General features: G+C 51.9%; 1 protein-coding gene across 7 annotated transcripts; it reads right to left on the bottom strand.

Annotated features, from left to right (window-relative positions):
* Window positions 1–161: 161 nt before the first annotated feature.
* Window positions 162–23,337, bottom strand: CCDC61 (coiled-coil domain containing 61). Of its 7 annotated transcripts, XM_016936256.4 has the most exons (15): window positions 23,288–23,337; window positions 22,391–22,547; window positions 15,622–15,780; window positions 15,287–15,369; window positions 12,086–12,243; window positions 10,505–10,666; window positions 3,542–3,752; window positions 3,373–3,455; window positions 2,576–2,751; window positions 2,406–2,481; window positions 1,966–2,105; window positions 1,706–1,784; window positions 1,471–1,528; window positions 625–697; window positions 162–485 (listed from the first exon to the last, which is right to left on the bottom strand). In XM_016936256.4, the coding sequence occupies exons 3-15, from the start codon at window positions 15,767–15,769 to the stop codon at window positions 388–390; spliced, it is 1,545 nt and encodes a 514-aa protein (XP_016791745.1). In that variant the 5' UTR covers window positions 15,770–15,780; window positions 22,391–22,547; window positions 23,288–23,337; the 3' UTR covers window positions 162–387. The 7 variants fall into 7 exon arrangements, with proteins under 7 accessions (XP_016791745.1, XP_016791740.1, XP_016791743.1 ...); XM_016936251.4 differs by lacking the exon at window positions 22,391–22,547 and having other exon boundaries at window positions 15,622–15,805; window positions 23,288–23,330; XM_016936254.3 differs by lacking the exon at window positions 22,391–22,547 and having other exon boundaries at window positions 23,288–23,326.
* Between the last annotated feature and the right edge of the window lie 1,742 nt (window positions 23,338–25,079).

Below are 25,079 nucleotides of genomic sequence, written 5' to 3'. Positions count from 1 at the left end.
TCTGCCCTTGCACTGTTTAGAGAGTGTACAAGCTTTTCCTAGGCCTGAGTCCCAATCTGCCTCCGAGGCACAGACACACAGGTCCCAATTATACCCCCCAATTTCTCTTCCTCCACATTTCTCCCCACTCCACCCTCACCCTTTAGTCATAAGCTGAGGGGTCCCCAGGGCAAATACGTTTATTTACAAAATGCACACATCCTCCCTCCCAGCATGCACTGCCTGGGGAGAGGGCAGGGTCAGGGCCTCACACACCTGAGACCCCAGGGGCAGCAGGAGGGATGGGGCCAGGGCAGGGACTGAGGGCTGGAGGCCACCCTGGCCCCACCCCCCACACCGTACCCAGCAAGTGGGTGGGGGATGGAGGGGCAGTACCCCTTCTCCACGTTATGACCGCATGTCCAGTCGGTTCATGTACTCCTGCAAGGCCTTCAGGCGTGCGTCTATTTCGGCCATGTCAGCCACCTGGTGGTCCGAGCTGTACTCTGTGAGAGCAGGTGTGGGTATGGGGGCTGTGAGGGGCCTGAAGCCCCAGGGAGTTCCTGGGCCCAATATACCACTGCCCCCACTACCATTCCAACGGGTCCGGGGGCTGGGAGAGGGGATGTGGAGTCCCAGGCTCACCTTTGATGGGGACCCAGCCCCCGGAGTTGGCCAGAGATTTCTGATGGTGGCTGCGTTCCACGGGGGCAGACTTCTGGTGATGGGGAAGGTAGGAAAGGGGGTCACCCACCGTCCCTCTATTCCTGTCCCCCTAAATCCCACTGGAAATCCTGAGCATAAGGACCTTGGGGAAAAATAAGGCCTGACACCTACTGGCCATTCATTATATGCAAAATAACCTCCTAATGTCCTCACAGAGCCCTCACCTCACATGTGAGGTGATGCCATTACCAACCCTGGTTAACTGATAAACAAAAACTAAGGTACAGAGAGGCTAAAGAACTGCCTTGAACCATACAGCTGGGAAGAGGAGGAGACAGGTTTTAAGACCTGACAGTCAGAAGCCAAAGCCCTAAAGAGCATCACGTGCCCCTCATTATTCCTTCTCCAATCTAATGCTCTCAAAACGTGCTGTTCCCAGGCCAGGTGCGCTGGCCCAGCCTGTAACTCCAGCGCTGTAGGAGGCTGAGGATGGCTTGAGGCCGGGAGTTCCAGACCAGCCTGGGCAACATAAAGAGACAATACCACCCCCTTATCCTGTCTCAACCCCACCCTGCCCCCCAAAAAAAGCCTAGTCCCAGCTACTCCATCGGCCGAGGTGGGAGGGTCTCTTGAGTCCAGGAGTTGAAAGCTGCCGTGAGCTACAATTGCCGCGCTGCACCCCAGCCTGAAAGAGCGAGGCGCACTCTTAAAAAAGCCCTATTGCCAAAGGCATTCAGAGTCGCCTCTGCACCTGATCCCCAGGAAGGAATCACAGGAAATGGGGGCAGCTGTGTTCCAGTGGTTTATGTTGCCCCTTCTACTCACCATATTGGACCCACTCCAGGGCGTTGGGCTGGGAGGCTTCCCACGGCGGCGGTGACCCCTGAGAAAAAGGAGTAACCAAGGACCAGTGGTGGGGAGGCTCTGGTACTTCCCACCTCCCCGACCTTTGTGGTTTCAAGGCCCCCAGCCTCCATCACCCAATTTCCCTGCAAAAGACTGTTTCTAGTCTCCCCAGAAACCCTTTGGAGGTGATCCTTTTCCCAAGTTCAAGTTTTACCCTCTGGAGAGCGACTCAGAGAAATCCTCCAAATCGCTGCAGGAGCTGGCAGACGAGCAGCGGCTGCGGAAACTGTCCACTAGAGGGAGACGGAGGGCGTGAGCGCTGGCCCTCGCTGGCCCCGCCCAGTGCTTCCCAGGCCCTCCCAGCCCGCCGGCCCTGCCCAGTGCCTCCCAGCCCGCCCAGCCCCGTGCCTCCCAGCCCGCCCAGCCCCGCCCAGTCCCGCCTAGCCCGGCAGCCCCGAGCTCCAGGCCAGTTACCTGAGGAGCTGCGGTTTCGGGAGCGGTTAGGGGCGTCCCCTCGGCCAGTCAAGGCAGCAGGGGGCCGGGTCTGGCGAGACCAGGAGACGGACGGACCGTCCCCGCTTCCCCCACTGCCTAAGCGGTTCCGCTGCTGCTGCCTGGGGAAAAAGAAAGGAGACGCCGGTCTGTACGCCCAACTCCTGCAGGCAAGGGGGTCACTGCGCCCCTAAAGGTCACAGCCACGCCAGCGAAAGCCTGAGGTGACAGGCCTACGAGCGGAAAGCATGCAGAAACACAGACGAGGAGGTAGGACGGACGGAAGGCACAGCAGGCGGGGTATCCGGCGAGAAGCGAGCAGGTGGCAGGGGATGGAGACTGATGGTGGCGTGGAGAGATGAGCGCCCGGGAGCGGGCACGGGCCAGGGACAGGGGCAGGTGAGGGAGGAAGGGGCACTGACTTCATCTGGATCTCTCTCTGCTTCCTTTCCTTGGCTTTCACAAAGGCCGTGGGGTCGAAGCGGAGCGCGCGACCACCTAGGACGGCGTGGGAGAGGAGGCGGCTAGGTCCGGAGACGGGCCTTGGCAGCGCCAGTGCGTCCCCTCCCTACCGCAGGGCAGGGGCACAGACCTGTGGGCGAGGGCGAGGGGCGCGCAGGGCGGCCCCGACCCCGACCCCGGCTCCCGCGGCCGCTCTCCCGGGATGAGGAGCGCGCGGCGCCGCGGCCTCGCGACGTGGAGCGCTCCCGGGACGATGAGGCCCGGTCCTCCCGCGTCGGGGGCGGCTGCACCGGCGGAGTCCGCCTCCTGAGACCACAGGGGCAGCTGTCAGCTTCCCGCCCGCCCCGACAAACTCAATCGCAAGACTCCTCCCCGACCGCACCTTCTCCGAACCCTCAGGCCTACCCCATCAACTCCTAGACGTGCACTCCTGGGCCCACGACCCTCTCGATATCTTCCCCCCCAGACCTCACCCAAACCCCTAAAACACCCCTCTGTCATTCCCCTACATCCTTTCAACACACCCGCTTCAACAGACCCTCCTTTCCGGAGTCTTCCACAACTCCCCGGAAACTTTCCAATTTTCCACCACCCACCCCATAAATGCCAGCGGACCTCACCCTGATCCCACCTGCTGCGCCGCACCCTTTCGCACCAGGAGACCCTAGGGCACGATCCCTTTCCCAGTCCCTCCTGAACGCCGCCCCAAGCCTGCGCATCTCCGCACAGCCCGGGTCCACCTCCTAAACACTGCACCCAAATCCTGTCTGGACTCCAGACGGGGTCCGCTAAGCCCCGCCTCCCCTTCAGCCCCGCCCCCTCCACCCTACCTGGCCCCGCCCCGCCTCCCTTAGGCTCCGCCTCATCAGGCTCCACACCCTCAGGGCCCGCCCATCCGCCCAGGCGCCTGGCAGGTCTCGCTCTCACCCCCTCTTGTACAATGCCAGCTCGCTGGTCAGCGTCTTCAGCCGGGCGCGCAGGCTCCGCTCCGATGCCTTCGCCTCCTCGAGCTGCCGGGTAGGGGAGAGGGGCGCGGAGGTCCAGGCTGAGGCCGAGGTCCGCGCCTCGCTGGCCGCCCCGGGCCCCCGCTGCTCACCTCCTTGGCCAGACGGCGGCAGTCCTGGCCGCGACGGCCGGCCACCCTGTGCCCGAGGCCGCGCTCCTGCCGCAGCTCCAGCTCCAGCCCGCGCACCAGCCCGCGCAGCGCCTCGGCCTCCTGGCGCGCCGCGCGCCCGGCCAGCGCCTCCTCGCGCGATCGGCCCAGCTGCGCCTCCAGCTCCCGCTTCTCGGACGCCAGGCGCGACACCCTGGGGAAGACGGGGAGAGAGCGCTGGAGAGAGGCATGGCCCCATTCCCACTACTCCATGGGGGTGGGACGCCTCATCATTTCACCTCCCCGGAAGGGGGTACACGGCTCATCAGTCTCAACTGACCCCATGGGGAGGGGCAGGGTCCTATCATATCCCCTGCGACGTGTGAGGAGGGATGTGGTCACATCACCCCCATCCACCTCACGAAGAGGACATGACCCCACCACGCACAGGACACACACACACACTCCTCCCCCTGGTGCGGGTGAAGGAGTGGGAACACAGCCATGTGAGTTCCAATTCTAAACGATTTCATCAATCTGTACACACCCTGAAAGCCTAGCACTGCCTCCCTCCTCCTCCCACCTCGCCAGGCCAGTCTCCCAGTCACGAAATCCTCTACAATACAAATTTGATCAGGTAACTACCATGCTCAAAACCCTTCCTTGAGAAAATGTATACACAAGGCTATTCATTGCAGCACAATCTGTAATAGCAAAAGAGTGGAAATAACCAAAATGTATGTTAAAAGAGAACTAATTGAATTTCTAATACATCTACTCAATTGAGTCCCACAAAACTATAAAGAGGAAAGTAGAGTATCTCTGTGTCCTGTCACCGAGTGACTGCTGTGACACAGTGCGGTGCAGACAGTATGTTCAGAATGTCCCTTTTCATAAAAGAAATGAGAATTATAAATTATATGTTTATATTTTCAAAATTACAGAATAAACCAAAATCTATGGGGAAAAAAAGGATTATTTATGGGGAAGGGGAAAATGAACAGAAATTGGACTTCTCTGGCTGGACAAAGTGGCTCATGCCTGTAATCTCAGCAGTTTGGGAGGCCGAGGCAGGTGGATCACATCTCAAAAAAATAAGAAAACCAGAAGTAAAAATAATTTTTTTAAAAATGTAAGAAATTGGACCTCTCTGAATGTACCCTCTTTTTCAGTTTTGGAACTATAAAAATATTTTATACAAATTAATTAATTAAATTTTAACAAATGCCATCACAAAAATTTTAAAAGAAACTGGCCCAAACAGACCTAACTCTATATCAAAGTTGGTGGCACATTGGAGAATTATAGGAGGTGACTAAAACACGTCATTTGAGCAAGCGGGATATAGCCTAAGGCCAAAAAGAACTACAAAGAAATCTTTTTTTTTTTTTCTGAGACGGAGTCTTGCTCTGTCACCCAGGCTGGAGTGCAGTGGCACGATCTTGGCTCACTGCAACCTCTGCCTCCCGGGTTGAAGCGATTCTCCTGCCTCAGCCCCCAAGTAGCTAGGATTACAGGCGCCCACCACCACCCCTGGCTAATTTTTGTATGTTTAGTAGAGACGGGGTTTCACCATGTTGGCCAAGATGGTCTCAAACTCCTGACCTCATGATCTGCCCGCCTCAGCCTCCCAATGTGCTGGGATTACAGGTGTGAGCCACCGCACCCGGCCCTGGAAATGTTAAACTTCATTCAAAATTCAATTATTAGTAATTACACTGGTATTGTTTAAGATAAAGCAAATAAATATGTTATTATCCCTAGAAACTACGATTTTCATCACAAGAAAAGACATATAAGTAGGTCAAGTGTGGTGGCTCACACTTGTAATCCCAGCACTTTGGGAGGCCAAGGCGGACAGATACCTTGAGCCCAAGAGTTTGAGACATGCCTGGGCAACAAGGTAAATCCCCATCTCTACAAAAATTAGCTTGCAGCCAGGTACAGTGGCTCATGCCTGTCATCCCAGCACTTTGGGAGGCCAAGGCAGGCAGATCACCTGAGGTCATGAGTTCAAGACCAGCCTGGCCAATATGGTGAAACCCCCTCTCTACTAAAAATTCAAAAAAAAAATTAGCCAGGTCTGGTGGGGGGCACCTGTAATCCCAGCTACTCAGGAGGCTGAGGCAGGAGAATCGCTTGAGCCCAGGAGGCAGAAGGCAGAGATTGCAGTGAGCTGACATTGCACCACTGCACTCCAGCTTGGGGGACAGAACAAGACTTTGTCTCAAAAAAAAAAAAAATAGCTTGGCATGGTGCCATGTGCCTGTAGTCCCAGCTACTGGGAAGGCTGAGGCAGGAAGGTTGTTTGAACCCAGGAGTCTGAGTTGACAGTGAGCCATGACTGCACTACTGCACTCTAGCCTGGGTGACAGGGCAAGACTCTGTCTCTTAAAAAAAAAAAAAATTAAATTAAGTGCAAAAAGAGATACAACTAAACTATATTGTTTAGGGATGCATAGTTCAGCTGGCAAAACCATAAGCAAATCAAGTGAGTGAGATCTGGTGCATTTGGGAGCATGGTTGGGGCAGGAGGGTCTCTCCCGGAAAAAGACATACGGAGGCTATGGGGAAATGACTACTTTTGATTTTTTTCTCCTTTTTTTTTTTTCCACATAGAGTCTCCCTCTGTCACCCAGGCTGGAGTGCAGTGGCGTGATCTCGGCTCACTGCAACCTCCGCCTCCTGGGTTCAAGTGATTCTCCTGTCTCAGCCTCCCGAGTAGCTGGGGCTACAGGCATGCGCCACCCTGCCCAGCTAAATTTTTGTATTTTTAGTAGAGACAGGGTTTCATCATGTTGGCCAGGCTGGTCTTGAACTCCTGACCTCAGGTGTTCCACCCGCCTCGGCCTCCCAAAGTGCTGGGATTACAGGCATGAGCCACTGAGCCCGGCCTCAATTTCTTAACCTGGGTAGTTGTTACATGTACGCTGGCTTTATGATAATTTGTGAAACCGTACATTTATATTTTATACTCTTTGGAGTATATTATTTTTCACAACAAGAAAGTTAAGTAGTGGAAGCAGTGGGACTCTTGGGCAGGAGGGACGGGTCCCATCCCAGAGATTCAGGTGTAAGTGGTGTGTCTGGAGGAGTCACAGCCTGCCCTGGAACTCCTCACTGCTCACAAAATTTTTAAAAAAAGAAAAATAGGCCAGGCACGGTGGCTTACACCTGTAATTCCAACACTCTGGGAGTCTGAGACAGGTGGATCACTTGAGACAGGTCGAGAGTTCGAGATCAGCCTGGCCAACACGGTGAAACCCCGTCTCTACTAAAAATGCAAAAATCAGCCGGGTGTGGTGGCACACACCTGTAATCCCAGCTGCTCAGGAGGCTGAGGCAGGAGAATCGCTTGAACCCAGGAGGCAGAGGTTGCAGTGAGCAGAGATCACACCATTGCACTCCAGCCTGGGTGACAGTGCGAGACTCGGTCTCAAAAAAAGAAAAAGAAATGGTGAATGTACAGGGCAGCCAGGGCACTGAGATTTTTCAAAACTCCCGGGCAATTTGAGTGCATATCCAGAGTGAACCACTGTATTGGTTGAAAGGCCGAGGAGAACTTTATAAAAGAGGGAGCCAGCTCTCAACAGCTGAAATCATCAGTCTCAACACCACCAAAGGAGGCATCTTGCCAAAACCTACCCCACATGTGATTAAACCTATATAGGGTTAGCCACCACTTCACTGCAAGTACAGGGGACAGAGAAGGACATTAAACACACCATGGCGATATAATCAGCAAAATCTATTTTTCATTTTTCCATCTGAGTATGCTTGCTAGGGAAAAATTCAGCAAAATCTAGACTGCAAAACTCTACAGGACAAATAACCTGATTTCTTCCACAAATAAGTAGCATGAAAAGTGGAGAGGGGGATATAAATTAAAAGAGATTTAAGAAATACATCAGCCAAGCTCAGTGGCTCGTGCCTGTAATCTCAGCACTTTGGGGGGCCAAGGCAGGTGGATGGCTTGAATTCAGAAGTTCAAGACCAGCCTGGGCAACACAGGCAAACCCTGTCTCTATAAAAAAATATGAAAATTAGCTGGGCATGATGGCATGTGCCTGTAGTCCCAGCTACTCAGGAAGCTGAGGTGGGAGAATCGCTTGAGCCCAGGAGGTCAAGGACACAGCGAGCCAAGATCGTACCACCACACTCCAGCCTGGGCAACAGAGCAAGACTGAAAAAAAAAAAGAAAAGAAAGACCTCGACAAACTGCAATGTGCAGCCGTATTTAGATACAGGACGAATTCAAACCACTTGCAAAAAAGACACTTGAGAGGTGATCAGAGAAGTGTAAGTGTGAATGCATACGCAGTGGGTTTCAGATGACATCATGGAATTTTTGTGAATTTTGTTGGATGTGATGGCAGCACTTATATCCTTATATGTTAAAGATACACACTGATGCTTTTACAGAGGAGACACGAAGACTGGGATTTGCTACAGGGCAGGGGGTGGCAGTACATCAAACAAGATGGGCAAACGTGGGTAACTGTTGAAGCTGGGGGACAAGTACGTGCAAATTATACTACTGTTTACTTTTGTGGTGCTGGAATTTTTCCTAATAAATCCTTCTTAAAATCCGTGGTTCCCCACACTCTCTAACAAAGAGCTTTCCTTTCTATTCAGCCCCTGCCCATCTGACTTCTCCCCTCCTCTCCTCCTGCCTCCCTCTCCCACAGGCTCCAGCCAGATGCAGTTCTCACCTCCCAGAACCTTCTCTCCTTCTTCTCCTGGCAAGAACGACTCCACTCATCCGGGAAGCCTACCTGCCCCTGACGTTCTCCGCTCTCCCAGCCCTCTATACCTTTGCTTCCTAGCACCAACCCCGGCAGACCTGGCATGTAGAGGAGTGTCCGTTTCCCATGTGGATCCCACCTTTCTGGGGGCAGAGCCTCCACCTGTCTGGTTCACTGCACAGGACCCCAGGCTGCATGGCCGGGTGCCCTGCATTCAACTCTATTCCACTTGTTAACAAGCTGGGTGGCCCTGGGCAGTTTCACTTCACATCTCTGAGCCTCAGGCCATCTTTTCTCATCTGTGAAGAGGGACGATAATAAGAATGCCCGCCTGTTAGGCTGTAAGAATCTATCTATCCACAGTGCTTAGACCATGTCTAGCATAATAAACATTAACTAGCGTCAGGCAGTGTGCCTGGCACAGTATGAACTCCATAAATGTTGGCTCAATGAATGAATAAATCTCAGAACCTTCCCAAACTCCCTAATTCCTGGCTGGGAAGAGGAAGATAAGAAGCCACTGAGCAGCGGTGGGATCTCAAGGCTCCTGTGGTTGGTTCCAAAGGGTGGAGGGCGCCACCTTGTGGCCATCTTGGGAAACACGCACCCAGAAACACAAACCTAGAAACACACACACACACAGCCTGAGACAGAGCAAGCGCGCGCGCGCGCGCGCGCACACACACACACACACACACACACACACACACACACACAGCCTGAGAGCAGATCCTGAGGATAAATTTTGGCCTCCCCACTGCGGCCTTCCTCGGCCCAGCCGTACACAGGCGAGCTCCTCCGAAGACCGGCGGGGTTCCCCAGCCCCGTGAGCTCCCATAAGGACGGGTCCTCCGGGTCAGCACTTAGCGCTCTGTCCTGGGCTTGCAGCCACCAACAGTGCAAACAGCTGGGGAAACAACAGAGGCTCGGCGCTGGCTGCCTGGATCTAAGGTCCAGCCTAGCCATATTACCCACTGTGTGACCTGCGCCAAGTTCCCTAACTTCTCTGTGCCTCTGTCAAACGGTGATAATAGCAGTGCCTACCTTGTAGGGTGGCTGTGAGGATAAAATGAATTTAATCATAAAGCACAGAGCAGCCCTGGCATACAGTTAAATGTTCGATAAACATTAGTTACTGGTAATATTATTACTAAAAATATTATTAGTCCTCCCCAGTGAGCCAGGCCTCTTCCCGGTAGCGATCAAGCCCCAGATTCGTCTCCCCAACAGAACCAAGCACAAGGCAGGCATGAATATATACGCCAAAGGCCTTTGCTTCTTTCACTTCATTCATTCCCTTGTTCTCACCGCATTCCCACCTAACACAAGGACTTTGCCCAGGCTGTTCCCTCTGCCTACAACACTTCCCCAGCCCCTGGGCCTGACCCACCCCACACCCTAGTGGAGTCCTGTGACAGCCTCCCACAGCACAGGCTCCCTTTCCTGCCCCACTCATCTCCATCTGTAATGATATACCCAGGCGCTTATATACCTAGCACCCATCTCCCCCAGGGCTGGGCACTACGTGAGTGGCAGGGAGGGGCTAGCACAAAAGGTGCACCCCATGAAGGTGGATTCACCTACATAGAGCTCGACCTCCCCCCAACCTTTGCACATGCTTCTCCCTTTGCCAAGAACACCCCTCCCATACCAGGCAGGGTCAGGTACCCCACCCAGAGCCTTCACTGTCTGCAAACACATCTGCTTCCCTCCCTGGACTCAGAGTCCCAGGAGGGCAGTGCCAAGATAGTCTTGGTCACCACTATGTCCCCAGCACCACCCAGCACAAAGGTACAGAAGAGGGGCTCAGAGGCTGGGCGCAGTGGCTCATGCCTGTAATCCCAGCACTTTGGGAGGCCAACGCGGGCAGATCACTTGAGGCCAGGAGTTTGAGATCAGCCTGGCCAACATGGCAAAACCCCTTCTCTACTAAAAATACAAAAATTAGCCGGACATGGTGGCGCGTGCCTGTAATCCCAGGTACTTGGGAGGCTGAGACAGGAGAATCGCTTGAACCCGGGAGGAGGAAGCTGCAGTGAGCCAAGATCGCGCCACTACACTCCAGCCTGGGCAACAGAGTGAGACTCTGTCTCAAAAAAAAAAGAATAAATACGTGGTGGGCGAAGGACAGTCATCCTCCCCACAGGACCGAGCATGGGCCCCGCAGTGCATGATGGGAGGGCCCCCACCCACCCCAGCTGCCCACCCCTCCAAGACTCACTGCTCCCGCAGGTGCCAGATCTCATTCTCCCGGGTGTCCCGAGTGTTCTGGCCATCCAGCCCTTGCAGGCGGCCCAGTTCCTCCTTCAGTGACCGGATGATGCCCTGCAGAACCACGGGGTCTGGCTTGCCCTGGTACGGGAGGGGCAGCGGGTAGTGAATCCTGAGGAGGGAGGATTAAAACTGTGGCATCTCAGAGGCCAAGAATGCACCTGAGGGTAAACACCAGCCTCTGGGAGCCACAGAGTACGAAAACACACGATTCCAAAAACTGCACTGTCCTAGAGGCTTATGAGCACACCCTCAAGCACACACTCCCTGTCCCCGGACCCCTTGTTCCAGTCACCACCTGTGAAAGCCTCTTATATAACAATTTGGAGACCACTGGGATTGGCAGCCCTGGTGTAGTCTGGGGGAACTTCCTTGTCACACACTGCTGATGAAGGGAATGCTGGTATCATGTTACTTGCAGCCAAACACAATCCTAATTCAGATGCCACAGCGGGGGATTCTGGTTGGCCTGGCCTGGGTGACCCTGGCTTGGCTGGGGAAAGGTGAGCCATTGTGATTAACGGCCCCATGAGATGCTATTCACAGAGGATTGGTAACTTCCCACTAAGAAATCCAGTGGCTACTAACACATGGGACAGACACGGTCACCTAGCTACACAACTGCCATTCCCAACTCTCTTGCTGCCTCCCCCTATAAAGGCTAGAAAGCCAGATATTCATTTTCCCAGCATCCCTTGCATGTGACCACCTCTGGCCACATATTACAGGAAATCTGTTGGGAGTCTTCTGGGAACACTTTTTTTTCCCCGATAAAAACAGCAAAGGCAATTAACAAACTCAGCCCTGTCCCTCTTCTTCCTGCCTTGATATAGATGCAATGTCTGGAGGATCCAGCAGCTATTTTGTGGCCATGAAGAGATAAAGATGAAGTCAAAAGGCCAAGCCGGGCGTGGTGGCTCATGCCTGTAATCCCAGCACTTTTGAGGCTGAGGCAGGAGGATCACTTGAGGCCAGGAGTTCAAGACCAGCCTGGGCAACATGACAAAACCCCGTCTCTACTAAAAATACAAAAATTAGCCAGGCGTGGTCGTGGGTGCCTGTAGTCCCAGCTACTCTGGAGGCTGAGGCACAAGAATTGCTTGAACCTGGGAGGGAGAGGTTGTGGTGAGCCAAGATCACACCACTGCACTCCAGCCTGGATGAGACAGTGAGACTCCATCTCAAAAAAAAAAAGCCAACACATTAACGACAGTAAAGGGAAAAAAATAAAAAAGAAAGAGCTTGAGTCCCTAGTGGAACTGTTAAACAGGTGGCAGACACCTACCTAGACATCTTGTTACGTGACGTATTATTTGTTTGATGTATTGTTTGTTTAGGGCACTGGTGATGGTTATTCTGCTACTTGTAGCCAAACACAATACTAAATGATACAAACCCCAACAGGGAAGATTCCCAAGGCAAGGCTTAACCAATGTCACCTTGCCTGGGTGCCAGGGGTTCCTAAGGCCTACCCACATCCTCTCCCACCCCGCCCACCAGCCTGGCCCTGGAGCCAGACCCTTCTCCCCACCTGTCAAACTCCACGGAGTAGATGAGGATCAGGTAGCGCTTGGAGTTGAGCTGGGCCGACCTGGGGGCCAAGGAGCCTGGGCGGCCCCCCATCTTGTGGTTCCTCAGGGACTCCAGGTCTGTGTAGGTCAGCAGGTCCAGGGTGACTGACTCACTACTCTGTCAGGAGAGGAGAGGAGGAGCTGCCACAGCACCCGCCACTGCCACACGGAGGGCACCTAGCACACACCTGGGCCACAGCCCTTCCCGTTCTCTAGGCGGGCTAGGCTTTCCTACGCGAAGGCTGGCGATCAACATGGCCCTGTCCTAGGGCAGACACAAGGACTTCATCGAAGGAAGAAACCAGAAAGAACCTAAGTGCTCAACCAGAGAGAACAGCTTAGACCTGTGACTCTCCGAGTGCTGTCTCCAGATCCCTGGGGGGTCCCCGAGACCCTTTCAGGGATCGCCACTGAGGTCAAAGCTACTTTCATAATAACACAAAGACGTCATTTGTCTTTTTCACTGTGTTGACATGTGCGCGAATGGTACAAAAGCAATGGTGGGAAAAACTGCTGGTGCCTTAGGAGAAATCAAGCCCCTGGCACCGAATGGTACTGGAGGTTATTGTATCTCCCCAGTCTCAGTGGGGGGCTGGGGAAGAGAAATAAACAAACAAGTAAATAAGCAAATCAACCATAAAACACAGGAAATGAAACATCGGAATGTTCTTGACGAAGCAGTAAAAATTATTAATTTTATTGAATTCAGCCCCTAGAGCACACATCTCTTTATTATGTTGAGCAAGAAAATGGGAAGTACACATCAAGTACTTCTGTGCACGCCAAAGTATGACGATGGTCTCGGGAAAAAGCACTTCTGTATCTGAGTTTTGAGCTAAATTAGCCACTTTTCATGGAACACTATTTTTACTTGAAAAAAAAAAAACGACTGACAGACAAAACTATGGTTATTTAGACTCGGGCTATCTGGCAGACATTTTCTCAAAAACGAACAAAGTGAGCCTGTCACTTCAAGAAAAACAGCTAACAGGATGTCTTGCCAATAACAAAATTCAAGCTTTGCACTTGAAATTAGAATTTTGGAAAACTTGTATCTTCCACTGGGTGTCTGATAGCTTCTCGGTGTTCACAGACTTTCCTGGGGAAATCGGTGAGGATATTAACAAATGTGACTTCTGGATATTATATAAGGAAATGTGTCAACATTTGGAAAATCTGCACAACTTAGTGAACCAATATTTTCCAAATGACCAATGCATGATGTTACAAGATCATCCACAGGTAAAAAAATATCCATACAAAATGCAAGATAAGTCAGTGGAATTTAATGTAACAATACAAAAAGTTCACTGATGAGGATGCAGATTCCACATTGCAACTAACCTTTAAGAAACTATCGCTTGTCCAGGCCAGGCGCGGTGGCTCACACCTGTAATCCCAGCACTTTGGGAGGCCGAGGCAGGTGGATCACTTGAGGCCAGGAATTCAAGACCAGCCTGGCCAAGATGGCAAAACCCCGTCTCCACTAAAAATACAAAATTAGCCGGGCATGATGGCGCATGCCTGTAATTCCAGCTACTCAGGAGGCTGAAATAGGAGAATTGCTTGAAATCGGGAGGCAGAGGTTGCAGTGAGCCAATATCATGCCACTGCACTCCAGCCTGGGCTACACAGATAGTGTCTCAAAAAAAATAAATAAATAAATACAAAAATTAGCTGGGCATGGTGGGCAGGCCTGTAGTCCCAGCTACTTGGGAGGCTGAGGCATGAGAATCACTTGAACCTGAGACGCAGAGGTTGCAGTGAGCTGAGACTGTGCCACTAAGCCTGGGCAACCGAGCAAAACTCTTGTCTCAAAAAAAAAAAAAAAAAAAAAGATATCTAAATACCACCCATCCCTGTCACTCTAAGTTCTAACCTGCTTCTTCCCGCTGATTATTACTTTTAGGCTGGGCACGGTGGCTCACGCTTGTAATTGCAACACTTTGGGAAGCCAAGGCAGGAGGATTACTTGAGATCAGGTATTCAAGACCAGCCTGGCCAATACAGTGAAACCCCATCTCTACTAAAAATACAAAAATTAGCCGGGTGTGGCGGCACACGCCTGTAGTCCCAGCTACTCGGGAGGCTGAGGCAGGAGAATTGCTTGAACCCAGGAGGCAGAGATTGCAGTGAGTTGAGATCACGCCACTGCACTCCAGCCTGGGAGACAGAGTGAGATTCCATCTCAAACAAACAAACAAAAACTTTTAAATACCTGACATTATGTATTTTTTCATTTGTCTGTCTCTCCAAAATGTCAGCCTCATGAGGACAGGGGTTTTGTCTGTTGTTCACTGCTGTATCCCCCGTGTCCCCCACAATGACTGACACACTGTCAATGCTCAGCAAATGAAATGAATGAATGGCTATATTCACTGATGTGACTACATTTTTATGAGATATTGCTGAATCCTTTAAAAGCAAGTTGCAGGCTGGGTGCAGTGGTTCACGCCTGTAATCCCAGCACTCTGGGAGGCAGAGGCGGGTGGATCACCTGATGTCCGGAGCTCCACACCAGCCTAGTCAACATGATGAAACCCCGTCTCTACTAAAAATACAAAAAATTAGCCGGGCATGGTGGCATGCGCCTGTAATCCCAGCTACTCAGGAGGCTGAGGCAGGAGAATCACTTGAACCTGGGAGGCGGAGGTTGCAGTGAGCTGAGATGGCGCCACTGCACTCCAGCCTGGGCAACAGAGCGAGACTCCATCTCAAAAAAAAAATAAACAAACAAACCAAAAAAAGCAGGTTGCAGAATACCTTGGAAATTATATAAACTATATATTATTACAGATCTGCAAATGCATACACACACATACACACACACACACACACACACGTATTTGGAAACAAACAGAGACATGGAGAAAGGACTGGAGTGATTTTCACCAAAATATTAACAGAAGCGAGTATTAGGGCTGGAGTGATTTTTACTTTCTTCTTTATATTTCTCTGTGACCTAAATTTTCTACATGAGAATAACTATCATTAAGTTCAAAATGAAGCATTTACACTTGGCAAAAGAAGAAAATGATCGCCCTCTTCCCACAATGAAAGAGAAGGTAGAGGGTCTTACATACATCAGATGGGCATCAACCCCCCTGGCACCTGGAAGACAGAACCCCCCTCCCACCCCGACCCGCCAACCCGGGCCCTACCTGAGTGAGGGCTGACTCCAGCATATGACAGAAGATGTTGAACTGTTTGAAGTTCCCTGTCTTGTGAGTCAAATCTTCAATGACTGGGTGGGGAGAAAAGTCTCTCCTGAGGTCTGACCGCTTGCCCAGCCCCAGGGCAATGCACCTAAGCTCTGCAATTCTACCCGACTCCAGTGTCTCTGGCTTGAGCAACAAGACCTACACCCCTCCCCACACTGGAGAGTTTCTGGTGACAAAGAAGAGGCAGGTGGGCAGGATTCAGGGTGGCCTGATATTCTGGGAGAAGCTGATCCCAGGAGAGGAAAGGTGAGCCCACCCCAGGCAGGCACACTCACAGCCAGCATCGAACTCGCCCCGCCACTGGTCAGCCGTCATCCGGTCCTCCACCTCCAGCTCCAGCACCTGCCCAGAAACCATCACCCGCACGGCATGCTCCACACCCCGGAAGACGTAGTCCACCTGCAGGCCAGCCGGCTGGTCCATGGCCAAGGTTGCTGGAGAAGGAGATGAGAGAGAAACCTAGAGAAGCTCAGAGCCCAGGCTCATGAGTTGGAAGGCCAGGCCTCATATCCTGGCTCCATCATTTACCAGCTGTGGCATCCTGGGAAAGCGAATTCACCTCTCTGTGCCTTAGTTTCCTCACCTGGAAAATGGGTATAATAATGGCACCAACCTCGTGGACTTGTTGTGAGGATTACATTGGGCAATATGTATAAAAGTACTTGGTACTGTGACCTGGAGGCTGCTGTGTCCAATATGTGCTGGATACTAGAAACTCATGATTGCCAAGCCGGGCGCGGTGGCTGACAACTGTTATCCCAGCACTTTGGGAGGCTGAGGCAGGAGGATCGCTTGAGCTCAAGAGTTCAAGACCAGCCTGGGCAATGTGGTGAAACCCCACCTCTACTAAAAATACAAAAAAATTGCCAGGTGTGGTGGTGCATGCCTGTGGTCCCAGCTACTCGGGAGGCTGGAGGCAGAGCTTGCAGTGAGCTGTGATCTTGCCACTGCACTCCAGTCTGGGTGACAGAGTGAGACCCTGACTCAGTTAAAAAAAAAAGAAAGAAAAGAAATACATGATGGCCAAAAAAAGAATCATGATTAATATTAGTATTAATTTATTAAGTCTTATACTCATTATGTATTTATTATTATTCATTCATTCATTCAGCAAACATTTGTGGAGAAAAGTCAAGCTGGAAAGAGGGACGGGGGTATTGGAGTAGGATGAGCCGAGCTTTTAAAAGGGGGTCAGAGCAGGCCAGGTGCGGTGGCTCATGCCTGTAATCCCAGCACTTTGGGAGGCGAGGCAGGTGGATCATGAGGTCAGGAGTCCCAGACCAGCCTGGCCAACAATGGTGAAACCCCATCTCTACTAAAAATACAAAAAAATTAGCCAGGTGTGGTGCCCCGTGCCTGTAATCCCAGCTACTCTGGAGGCTGAGGCAGGAGAATCACTTGAAGCCAGGAGGCAGAGGTTGCAGTGAGCCGAGATGGTGCCACTGCACTCCAGCCTGGCGACAGGGGGAGACTCCATCTCAAAAAATAAAATAAAATCTAGTATCAGAAAATACAATATTGTGAGGCAAAAAAGATGATCCTTGAAACTCCAGGTAAGGGATTTTTAACCTTTTTAGAGTCCTTGAGCCTTTGAGAATCTAATGAAATTTCTGAGCCTTCTGCAGATAAATGAATAGTCCCACAACCTTTTGCAAGTTCATTTCAGGGGCTCCCAAATTACCACCCCCCAGGCCCATCCACAGATCTCTTTTCTCAGAGGCCCAAGGGCAATGGCATAGGCCCTAGACATCCTGACAGACACCTCTCTCTAGATCACAGCTCTTAACTTCATTTGGGAGAAGAGTGCTTTGGAAGGGCTGATGAATTCGGGGACCCCCTTCCCCTGGAAAATTCACACTCTGGCAATTGTGCTTTCATTCTCTGATGGTTCATAAGTCCAGGTTAATAATCTCGATCTCGGCCGTGTGCGTTGGCTCAGGCCTGTAATCCCGGCACTTTGGGAGGCCGAGGAGGGTGGATCATTTGAGGTCAGCTCGAGACCGGCCTCGCCAACATGGTGAAACCTCGTCTCTACTAAAAATACAAAAATTAGCTGGGCGTGGTGGCAGGTGCCTGTAATCCCAGCTACTCGGGAGGCTGAGACAGGAGAATCGCTTGAACCCGGGAGGCAGAGGTTGCTGTGAGCCAAGATCATGCCATTGCACTCCAGCCTGGGTAACAGAGCAAGATTTTGTCTCAGAAAAAACAAATAAATAAAAAATAATAATCTCGATCTCGCTGCAAACAAATTGCCGCATATCCCACATCCCCTGACCCCAATGCAGTGCGTGGCAGCACTGGCCCCGCCCCACTGGGTGTTCTAAACCCCGCCCATCAACCCCACCCCCTCCGGCTCCCAGAACCTATCAGCGGCGACACCGTCGGGGTTACCAAGGCGTAGGAGGCACCCACGGAACTGAACACCTGAGGAGCCGCACAGCATCACCGCCCCCACTCGTGGTCCCCAACTCCCGGGAGGAGACCGCACAGAGGAAGGGGGCCCGCCACACCGCATCCCCGCCGCCAACTCCCCTTTCCCCACTGCTCGGCAGAAACCACCCATACCCACCCCGCGAAGAGCGGCCCCTTTCGGCATCCCATTGCCTTGTCCTTAGCCCCCACCCCGCCCTGATCCCAGACACTGAGCCACCGAATACTCTGCCTAAACTCAATTCCCCTTGCACACTTACACCTCTCTCACCTCCACAAACTTCACCCGCTGCCCGGCCCCTTCCCCTCCTCTAGGCATGTCCTAAGTGCTCAGTAACTGCTGATGGAATAAATCCCACACCCGTGCCAGCTCCACACGGCCTCCCTGACCCCAGCTGCCCGTCACTTGTCCCCCAGATGGCCACGGAATTCTGGACTCCCCTTCCCCTCCTCTCTGCAGAACCTCCCACTCCACATATTCCAGCCCAACCCTCATGCTACATTCCCCGGAAACCAGCCCCCTCTCTCCCGTCCAAAGCCCCTTCATTCCATCCTGCTCTCCCAGATTTGGGGGCAGGGAGGCAGCCGCACTCTCCTCCCTACACCAGCCACCCACGGTCTCCTAGGGCTCCCGCATATTCAACTTCAATGCACCCCGTTTTTCCACCTGCATTCTTCCCGCATATTTGCTCAAGGTTCTGCTCCACACATCCCACTTTCAGCCTGTATTCCATCACTCCCATATTTCACCTGGATTCTGTTCCCTCCCAAATTGCTTGTAACCCCACCCCCAACCCCCACTCCACCCGCACACATATTTTCCACCTCTCTTCCCTTTAGAGAGCCCTCTCTGAACAACCCCTCCTCCCCACTGACCCCACCACCACCGCCACTTCTAGGATTCCCCGGACCCTGAGCCCCCTCTCCCCTCCCGCCGCTGACCCTGTCCCTCTACCTGCATCCTCCATCCTTGCTTCGGAATGACCAGTGGCTCATCCTGGTGGCTGACTTCATTCCAGTCCTGAGCCTCTCCCAGTTCCTCTTCTCAGCCTCTGCCTCCTTCCTGACCTCACGCATCCCAGCGGTGCCTTCGAGGCCCCGCCTTCACCAACCCATGACGTCACCACCCCATCCCTGCGAGCACTGTGCGGCTGCCCTCCAGGCCCCGTCCTGGCCCACACACCTGACCCAGTTCTCGGGCCTCATGACATCATGGCGCTGGCACACTTACACCCAGTGTTTCAGCCCCCAGCTCTCTCCCTCTCATCATTCACTAGGATGACCCCTTTCCTTTCCAGCGTTACGTCACCACCCCTGGCTCCACCTTCCAAATGGCTCTCCCCAGATAGCTCACAGATTTCACAGCTCTTACCCCGGGGCCGGAGCTGAAAACTCTCCACGCTGGGCTCACCAAAGACAAATCTACATCACTACCTCCCATACCAGACACGGGCAAATCACTGCCCTTGGCAGCCCGCACCTGATGGCTGTTTCCCCACACTCTGCAGCTCCCCACCACCGCCAACACATATTCCAGCCCAGCCATACCCTAGCTGGGCTCTCTCCTGCAGCAGCCCTCCGCCCCACATTCACACGCGTGGCCTGGCCTGGATGACCCCCTTCCCGACCCCATTCTGACCTCACCTCCCCACCACGTGGGTGAATTGAGGCTGGATAGAACCCCCACTTCACTGCCCCAGAATACAGACCAAAGCCTTCCACATTGTCCCCACAGACTGTAGAGACAGAGAAGCCCTCTGGGAAACCAAGCAATGAAATCTCTACAGTGCACACTGCGGCACCCCAGTTCCCCCTGGGGCATCGACTCCCTCTCCCACTGTCTCTCAAAGGCAAACTTTTGCCTTAGATAAGGAACATGCGCACTTATTAACCCAATGAATGACTCACCCTAAATTCTGCTCTCTGGTGGGTATTATAACCATCCCCATTATACAGAGGATGAAACTGAGGCTTGTCTAGGATCCCACCATGAAAGACAGAAACATTCGTCTTCCTTCCCCTTACCCAGCTGACCTTCCCTGACCACCTCCTGTTTCCTCCCAGAACTAACCCAAATGCGGCCTCACACCTTAAGCATGGCACATGCTGCAGGCTGGGTACTTCTGGGTTCAGATTCCAGCTGCCTTTCTCCTTGGTGTGTCCTTGGGCAAAGTACTTGCCCTCTCTGGGCCTTCCCCCATCAGTAAAGCGGGATAATAAGAGCTCCTACCTTATAGGGTTGTTGTTGAACTAAATTATTTAATGTATATAAGGTGCTTCAAACAGTGGCTGGCACTCCCTGTTACCATCTGTGTGATCTGTTGATTATTTGACAGACCAGGAGCCCGTGAGGGCAGAGCCATTTTAATCAATCTTGTATCTTCAGGGACTGCTTGTGAATTTAACGGGAGATGCCAGGGAATGGGGTTCTAGACACTGGGGATACAGCCAAGGTTTTCTCCCCTTGGCTCATTCCCTGTCATCCTCCAGGTCTCAGCTCCAATCCCCTCTCCTGCAGGAAGCCCTCCCTGACTCCCAGGCTGGGTCAGGAGCTGTCTCAATCACCACAGTGGCCCCAGCAAACTCTGAACCAGCCTAACAGTGTTTCTCACAGTGATGGCCAAGGAACATAATCCTTACCACAAGTGCTTATGAAAATGCAGCTTCCTAGGTCGGGTCCCAACTATACACAAGCAGAAACTCTGGGGGTGGGCCCAGAAATCTGCATTTCCTCCAAGTTCCTTCAGACACTAAAGGTTCCTTCTGCCCTTGGGCGCCACAATCTGCCCAGTTTATTCCCCCACCTCTGACCCTACCACCCCACACATGACCCTCCTAGTTCAGCAACCCTGCCCCATACCACAGGGAGACCCCAAAGGGTGGTGAGGACAGTATAGGAGAAGCAACACTTTTTAAACACCATGTGCTCTTCTAGGTGCTGGGTTCCATATTCACATGGAGTCAAACACTCTAGTGGGGAGGTCCAAGAAGCCCAGTGGATATAAACCAACAATAATTGATGTGAGGACCGGGCACAGTGACTCACGCCTGTAATCCCAGCACTTTGGGAGGCTGAGGTGGGCAGATCACTTGAGGTCAGGAGTTCGAAACCAGCCTGGCCAAGATGGTGAAACCCCATCTCTACTAAAATTACAAATATTAGCCAGGCGTGGTGGCATATGCCTGTAGTTCCAGCTACTTGGGAGGCTGAAACAGGAGAATCACTTGAACTTGGGAGGCGTAGGTTGTAGTGAGCAGAAATGATGCCACTGCACTCCAGCCTGGGTGACAGAGCGAGACTCTATCTCAAAAAATAATAATAGGCCCAGCGCAGTGGCTCACGCCTGTAATCCCAGCACTTTGGGAGGCTGAGGTGGGTGGATCACTTGAGGTCAGGAGTTTGAGACCACCCTGGCCAACACGGCAAAACCCCGTCTCTACTAAAAATGTAAAAATTAGCTGGGCATGCTGGCATACACCTGTAATCCCAGCTAGTTGGGAGGCTGAGGCAGGAGAATCACTTGAACTCAGGAGGTGGAGGCTACCGTGAGCCGAGATTGCGCCACTGCACTCCAGCCTGGGTGACCCGCAAGAGTCCATCTCAAAAAAAAAAATAATAATAATCTATATCAGGTAGTGGTGTTATGAAGAAAAATAAAGCCAAGTGAGGGGCCACACAGTGACAGGAGTTATTTTAGCTTGAGTAGTATTTTAGCAAGTGCCTGGTTGTGAAACTGACATCTGAGTGGAGACCTGAAAGAGGTGTGGAAGAAGCCACACAGACACCTGAAAAGACCTGATCCAGAAGGACAGGACAGCGAGTACAAAGGCCCTGAGGTGGCAGTGCGTTCAGGGACAGCGAGTACTAAGGCCCTGAGATGGCAATGTGTTCGCTATGTTCAAAGGACAGCGAGGAGGCCAGGGTGGCTGCAGCAGAGTGAGCCAGGGGACTGAGAGAAGTGATGGGAGTTGAGGGGAGGGAGGAGGAGGAACCCAATAGGTTGGGGCCTCGTGGATATGGTGAAGACTTTTGCAGTGTAACGTGGGAGCCAGGAGAGGGTTTAAAAGGAGGAGCAACCTGACCTGACTTCTGTTCTACTAGTATCCCCCTAACAGTGAGAGGCAGAGAGCCCACCTGGAAGCCCACTGCAACAAACCAGGTAAGAGCAGGAGACAAACTGAGGCCAGAGTGGTAGCAAAGGAGCTGGTGAGGCGTGGTTGGATTCTGGATGTGTTTTGAAGACAGAGCTAATGCGATCTGCTAGACCATATATAAGTAAGACAAAAGGGAGAAGTGAAGAAGACTCCAAGCTAGCCGGGCACGGTGGCTCACGCCTGTAATCCCAACACTTTGGGAGGCTGAGGCGGGTGGATCACCTGAGGTCACGAGTTCAAGACCAACCTGGCCAACATAGTGAAACACCTTCTCTACTAAAAATACAAACAATTAGCTGGGTGTGGTGGCGGGCGCCTGTAATTCCCTTGAATCTGGGAAGCAGAGGTTTCAGTGAGCCGAGATCGCGCCATTGCACCCCAGCCTGGGCTACAAGAGCGAAACTCTGTCTCAAAAAAAAAAAAAAAAAAAGAACACTCCAAGCTTCTTGATCTTAGTACCTGGCAGGATGAATGTCCCATCAACTGGGTTTGGAGGTTGAAAGGAAGAAATCGCAAGATTGGTTTGGGACAAGTTTATGTCTGAATGTCAGATGAACTTCCAAAGAGAGAAGAGTCGGCCACGATATGAGTCTGGAGTTCAGGGCAGAGATCCAGGCTGGAAATACACACGTGGGAGTTCTCATTAGATAAAGAGGGTGAAGCTAGCCAATGGTATAGACAGAGATGATGTCATTCTACTGATGATGAAGCTGAGGCACAGAAGGGTTAAACAACTCGCCCAAAGCCACAGTAATGATCAGTGGCAGAGCCAGGATTCAAATTCGGGATTCAACCCGACGCCAGAGCCCACATTCTTAACCATCAGTAGAGTAAGTTTAAGAGTTAATTCACCTAAAACACTTGGCAGGTGCACAGCACATAGCAAACGCCACAGGCATAATAGGGCTTCACATCTCTTTAAAGTACATGCTCATCCCTGGAGGTCTCCTTCCCTCCCTTCCTCAATATTGCTTCTTCCCACGACTTTCACCCAAATCAAAGCTTGTAAAGCATACTGCGCTGTAATAACCCTCTGCCTTAAAACCTCCTACTAAATCGCCACGCTGCATTCCAAGGACATCTCTATATTTTACCATCTGCTGTCTCCTGCTTTACAACTTTCCCCATTGAAGACCCTCCTGCGATATACAGATCACCCCCAACTCACATGCTGCGCTCAGCCTCACAACCCCTCAATCAAGCGCCTACCCTTGTTAAAGGGCACCCTCCCTCCCGATTCCTACAAGGCCAGGTCAGCTGCCCACCGCAGCCCACTCTCCCCCGAGAGAAGCCCCTTCCCCTCCACCTAAGACCTCCACCACGGCCCGCGCAACCGCCACTCCCGCGGCCTCTCACCTTCTCCACTAGCAACCCTCCTCGCGAGCGGTTCAACTGACGAAGCTCCAGCCCCGCCCCAGGATCCGGCGTTCTCGCTTCTGATTGGTCACAGCTTACCAGCAGCCGAGTTTCCATTAGCCAAAAGAGACGCCCATCACTCTGTCCCTCCCCCAGAGGAGAACCCGCCCTCCAAAACTTCCAATTGGCTAACTCGGAAGAGGCTGTCCCAAATGGGTTGGGGGAGGCACCTAACGTCGGGCTCTTCTCTAATCACTACTGGCTAATAATGCTGCCAGTCATACAAAAAGGTTGTTCCCCAGAGTGGAAGGGAAAGAATCCCGGAAGTAGCCCCTTGACTCCACCTATTACCCCCTGCGGGAGGGTAGGCCGCGCCCACGTGGTGGGGAGGGCCTGGAAGGGAGAGCCGGGTGTGCATGCGCATGGGGAGATAGTGGCCGCGGCTCCGGAAACTGGGGAGTGGTCTCAGCATAAAGACAGGTTGAAATTTGTCATCGCTTGGTGCATTCCAAACCTGCACTAAGCATTTTGCAGGACTTGGCTTATTTAAACTTTATAACAGCCCTGCAAAGTTATTATGATTTCCATTTTACCACTAAGAAAACAGTCTCAGAGAGGTATAGCCACCAGCCCGGGTTCACACGGCTTTTGAACGACCCATATTTTAAACCGATCAGTCATGAACTGGAAGGATCCAGCTAAAGGAATTGAGCGCGGGGATGGGGGAGGAGGGACCTCTTTAAGAAAGGAAGATAAAGTTTAAAGAAAACAAAAAACACTGTATGACATGAAAGTTTACTTAGAATATGAAATAATAACAAATTACATATTTAAAAGAGCCAAATACCACAAACATTGCAAAATCCCAAAGGATAACGTAATGTTTTTATTAATTTTCTGCCTGACACACCTCTGTGATGTTTCCTACTTTTTCAGCTGCATGTTTCACAATATCCTTGTCTACAAAGAGAAAAGTAAGTTATCTTTCCTGTAGCGTGGTTGATGGAACTTTTTAAAAATTCATTATAATTTAGAACAAGTTTCAGCTTCACAAATCAGTATTGGTGATGTTATTGAAGTCTTTTGGAAATCTAGAAAAACTTCTGGCCAGGCGCGGTGGCTCACACCTGTAATCCCAGCACTTTGGGAGGCCGAGGCAGGTGAATCACGAGGTCAGGAGTTCGAGACCAGCCTGAACAACCTGGTGAAACCCTATCTCTACTAAAAATATAAAAAATTAGCTGGGCGCAGTAGCGGACGCCTGTAATCCCAGCTACTCAGGAGGCTGAGGCAGGAGAATCACTTGAACTCGGGAGGCGGAGGTTGCAGTGAGCCAAGATCGTGCCACTGCACGCCAGCCTGGGCAACAGAGTGAGATGCCATCTCCAAAAAAAAAAAAAAGAAAAAGAAAAGAAAAGAAAAAGAAAAACTTTCATAAAGTTTCATTCATATGTTAACTGTTTTGGAAAATGTTTCCACAGACTAACTTCTGGCTCAATACTTTCAATTTTTTGTTTGTTGGTTTGTTTGTTTGCTGAGACAGGGTCTCGCTTCATCGCTGGGCTGGAGTGCAGTGGCATGTTCATGGCTCACTGCAGCCTTGAACTCCTGAGCTGAAGTGATCCTCCTGCCTTACCCTCCCAGGTAGCTGGTACTACAGGCACACGCCATCACATCTGGCTAATTTTTTTTTTTAATTTATTTTTAGTACAGACGGGGTTTCACTATGTTGCCCAGGCTGGTCTCGAACTCCTGAGTTCAAGCAGTCCTCCCACCTCAGCCTCCCAAAATG

The sequence above is a fragment of the Pan troglodytes genome, chromosome 20, assembly GCF_028858775.2.
Source record: "Pan troglodytes isolate AG18354 chromosome 20, NHGRI_mPanTro3-v2.0_pri, whole genome shotgun sequence".
Classification (NCBI taxonomy): domain Eukaryota; kingdom Metazoa; phylum Chordata; class Mammalia; order Primates; family Hominidae; genus Pan; species Pan troglodytes.
This window is presented reverse-complemented; position numbering and strand designations above follow the sequence as displayed.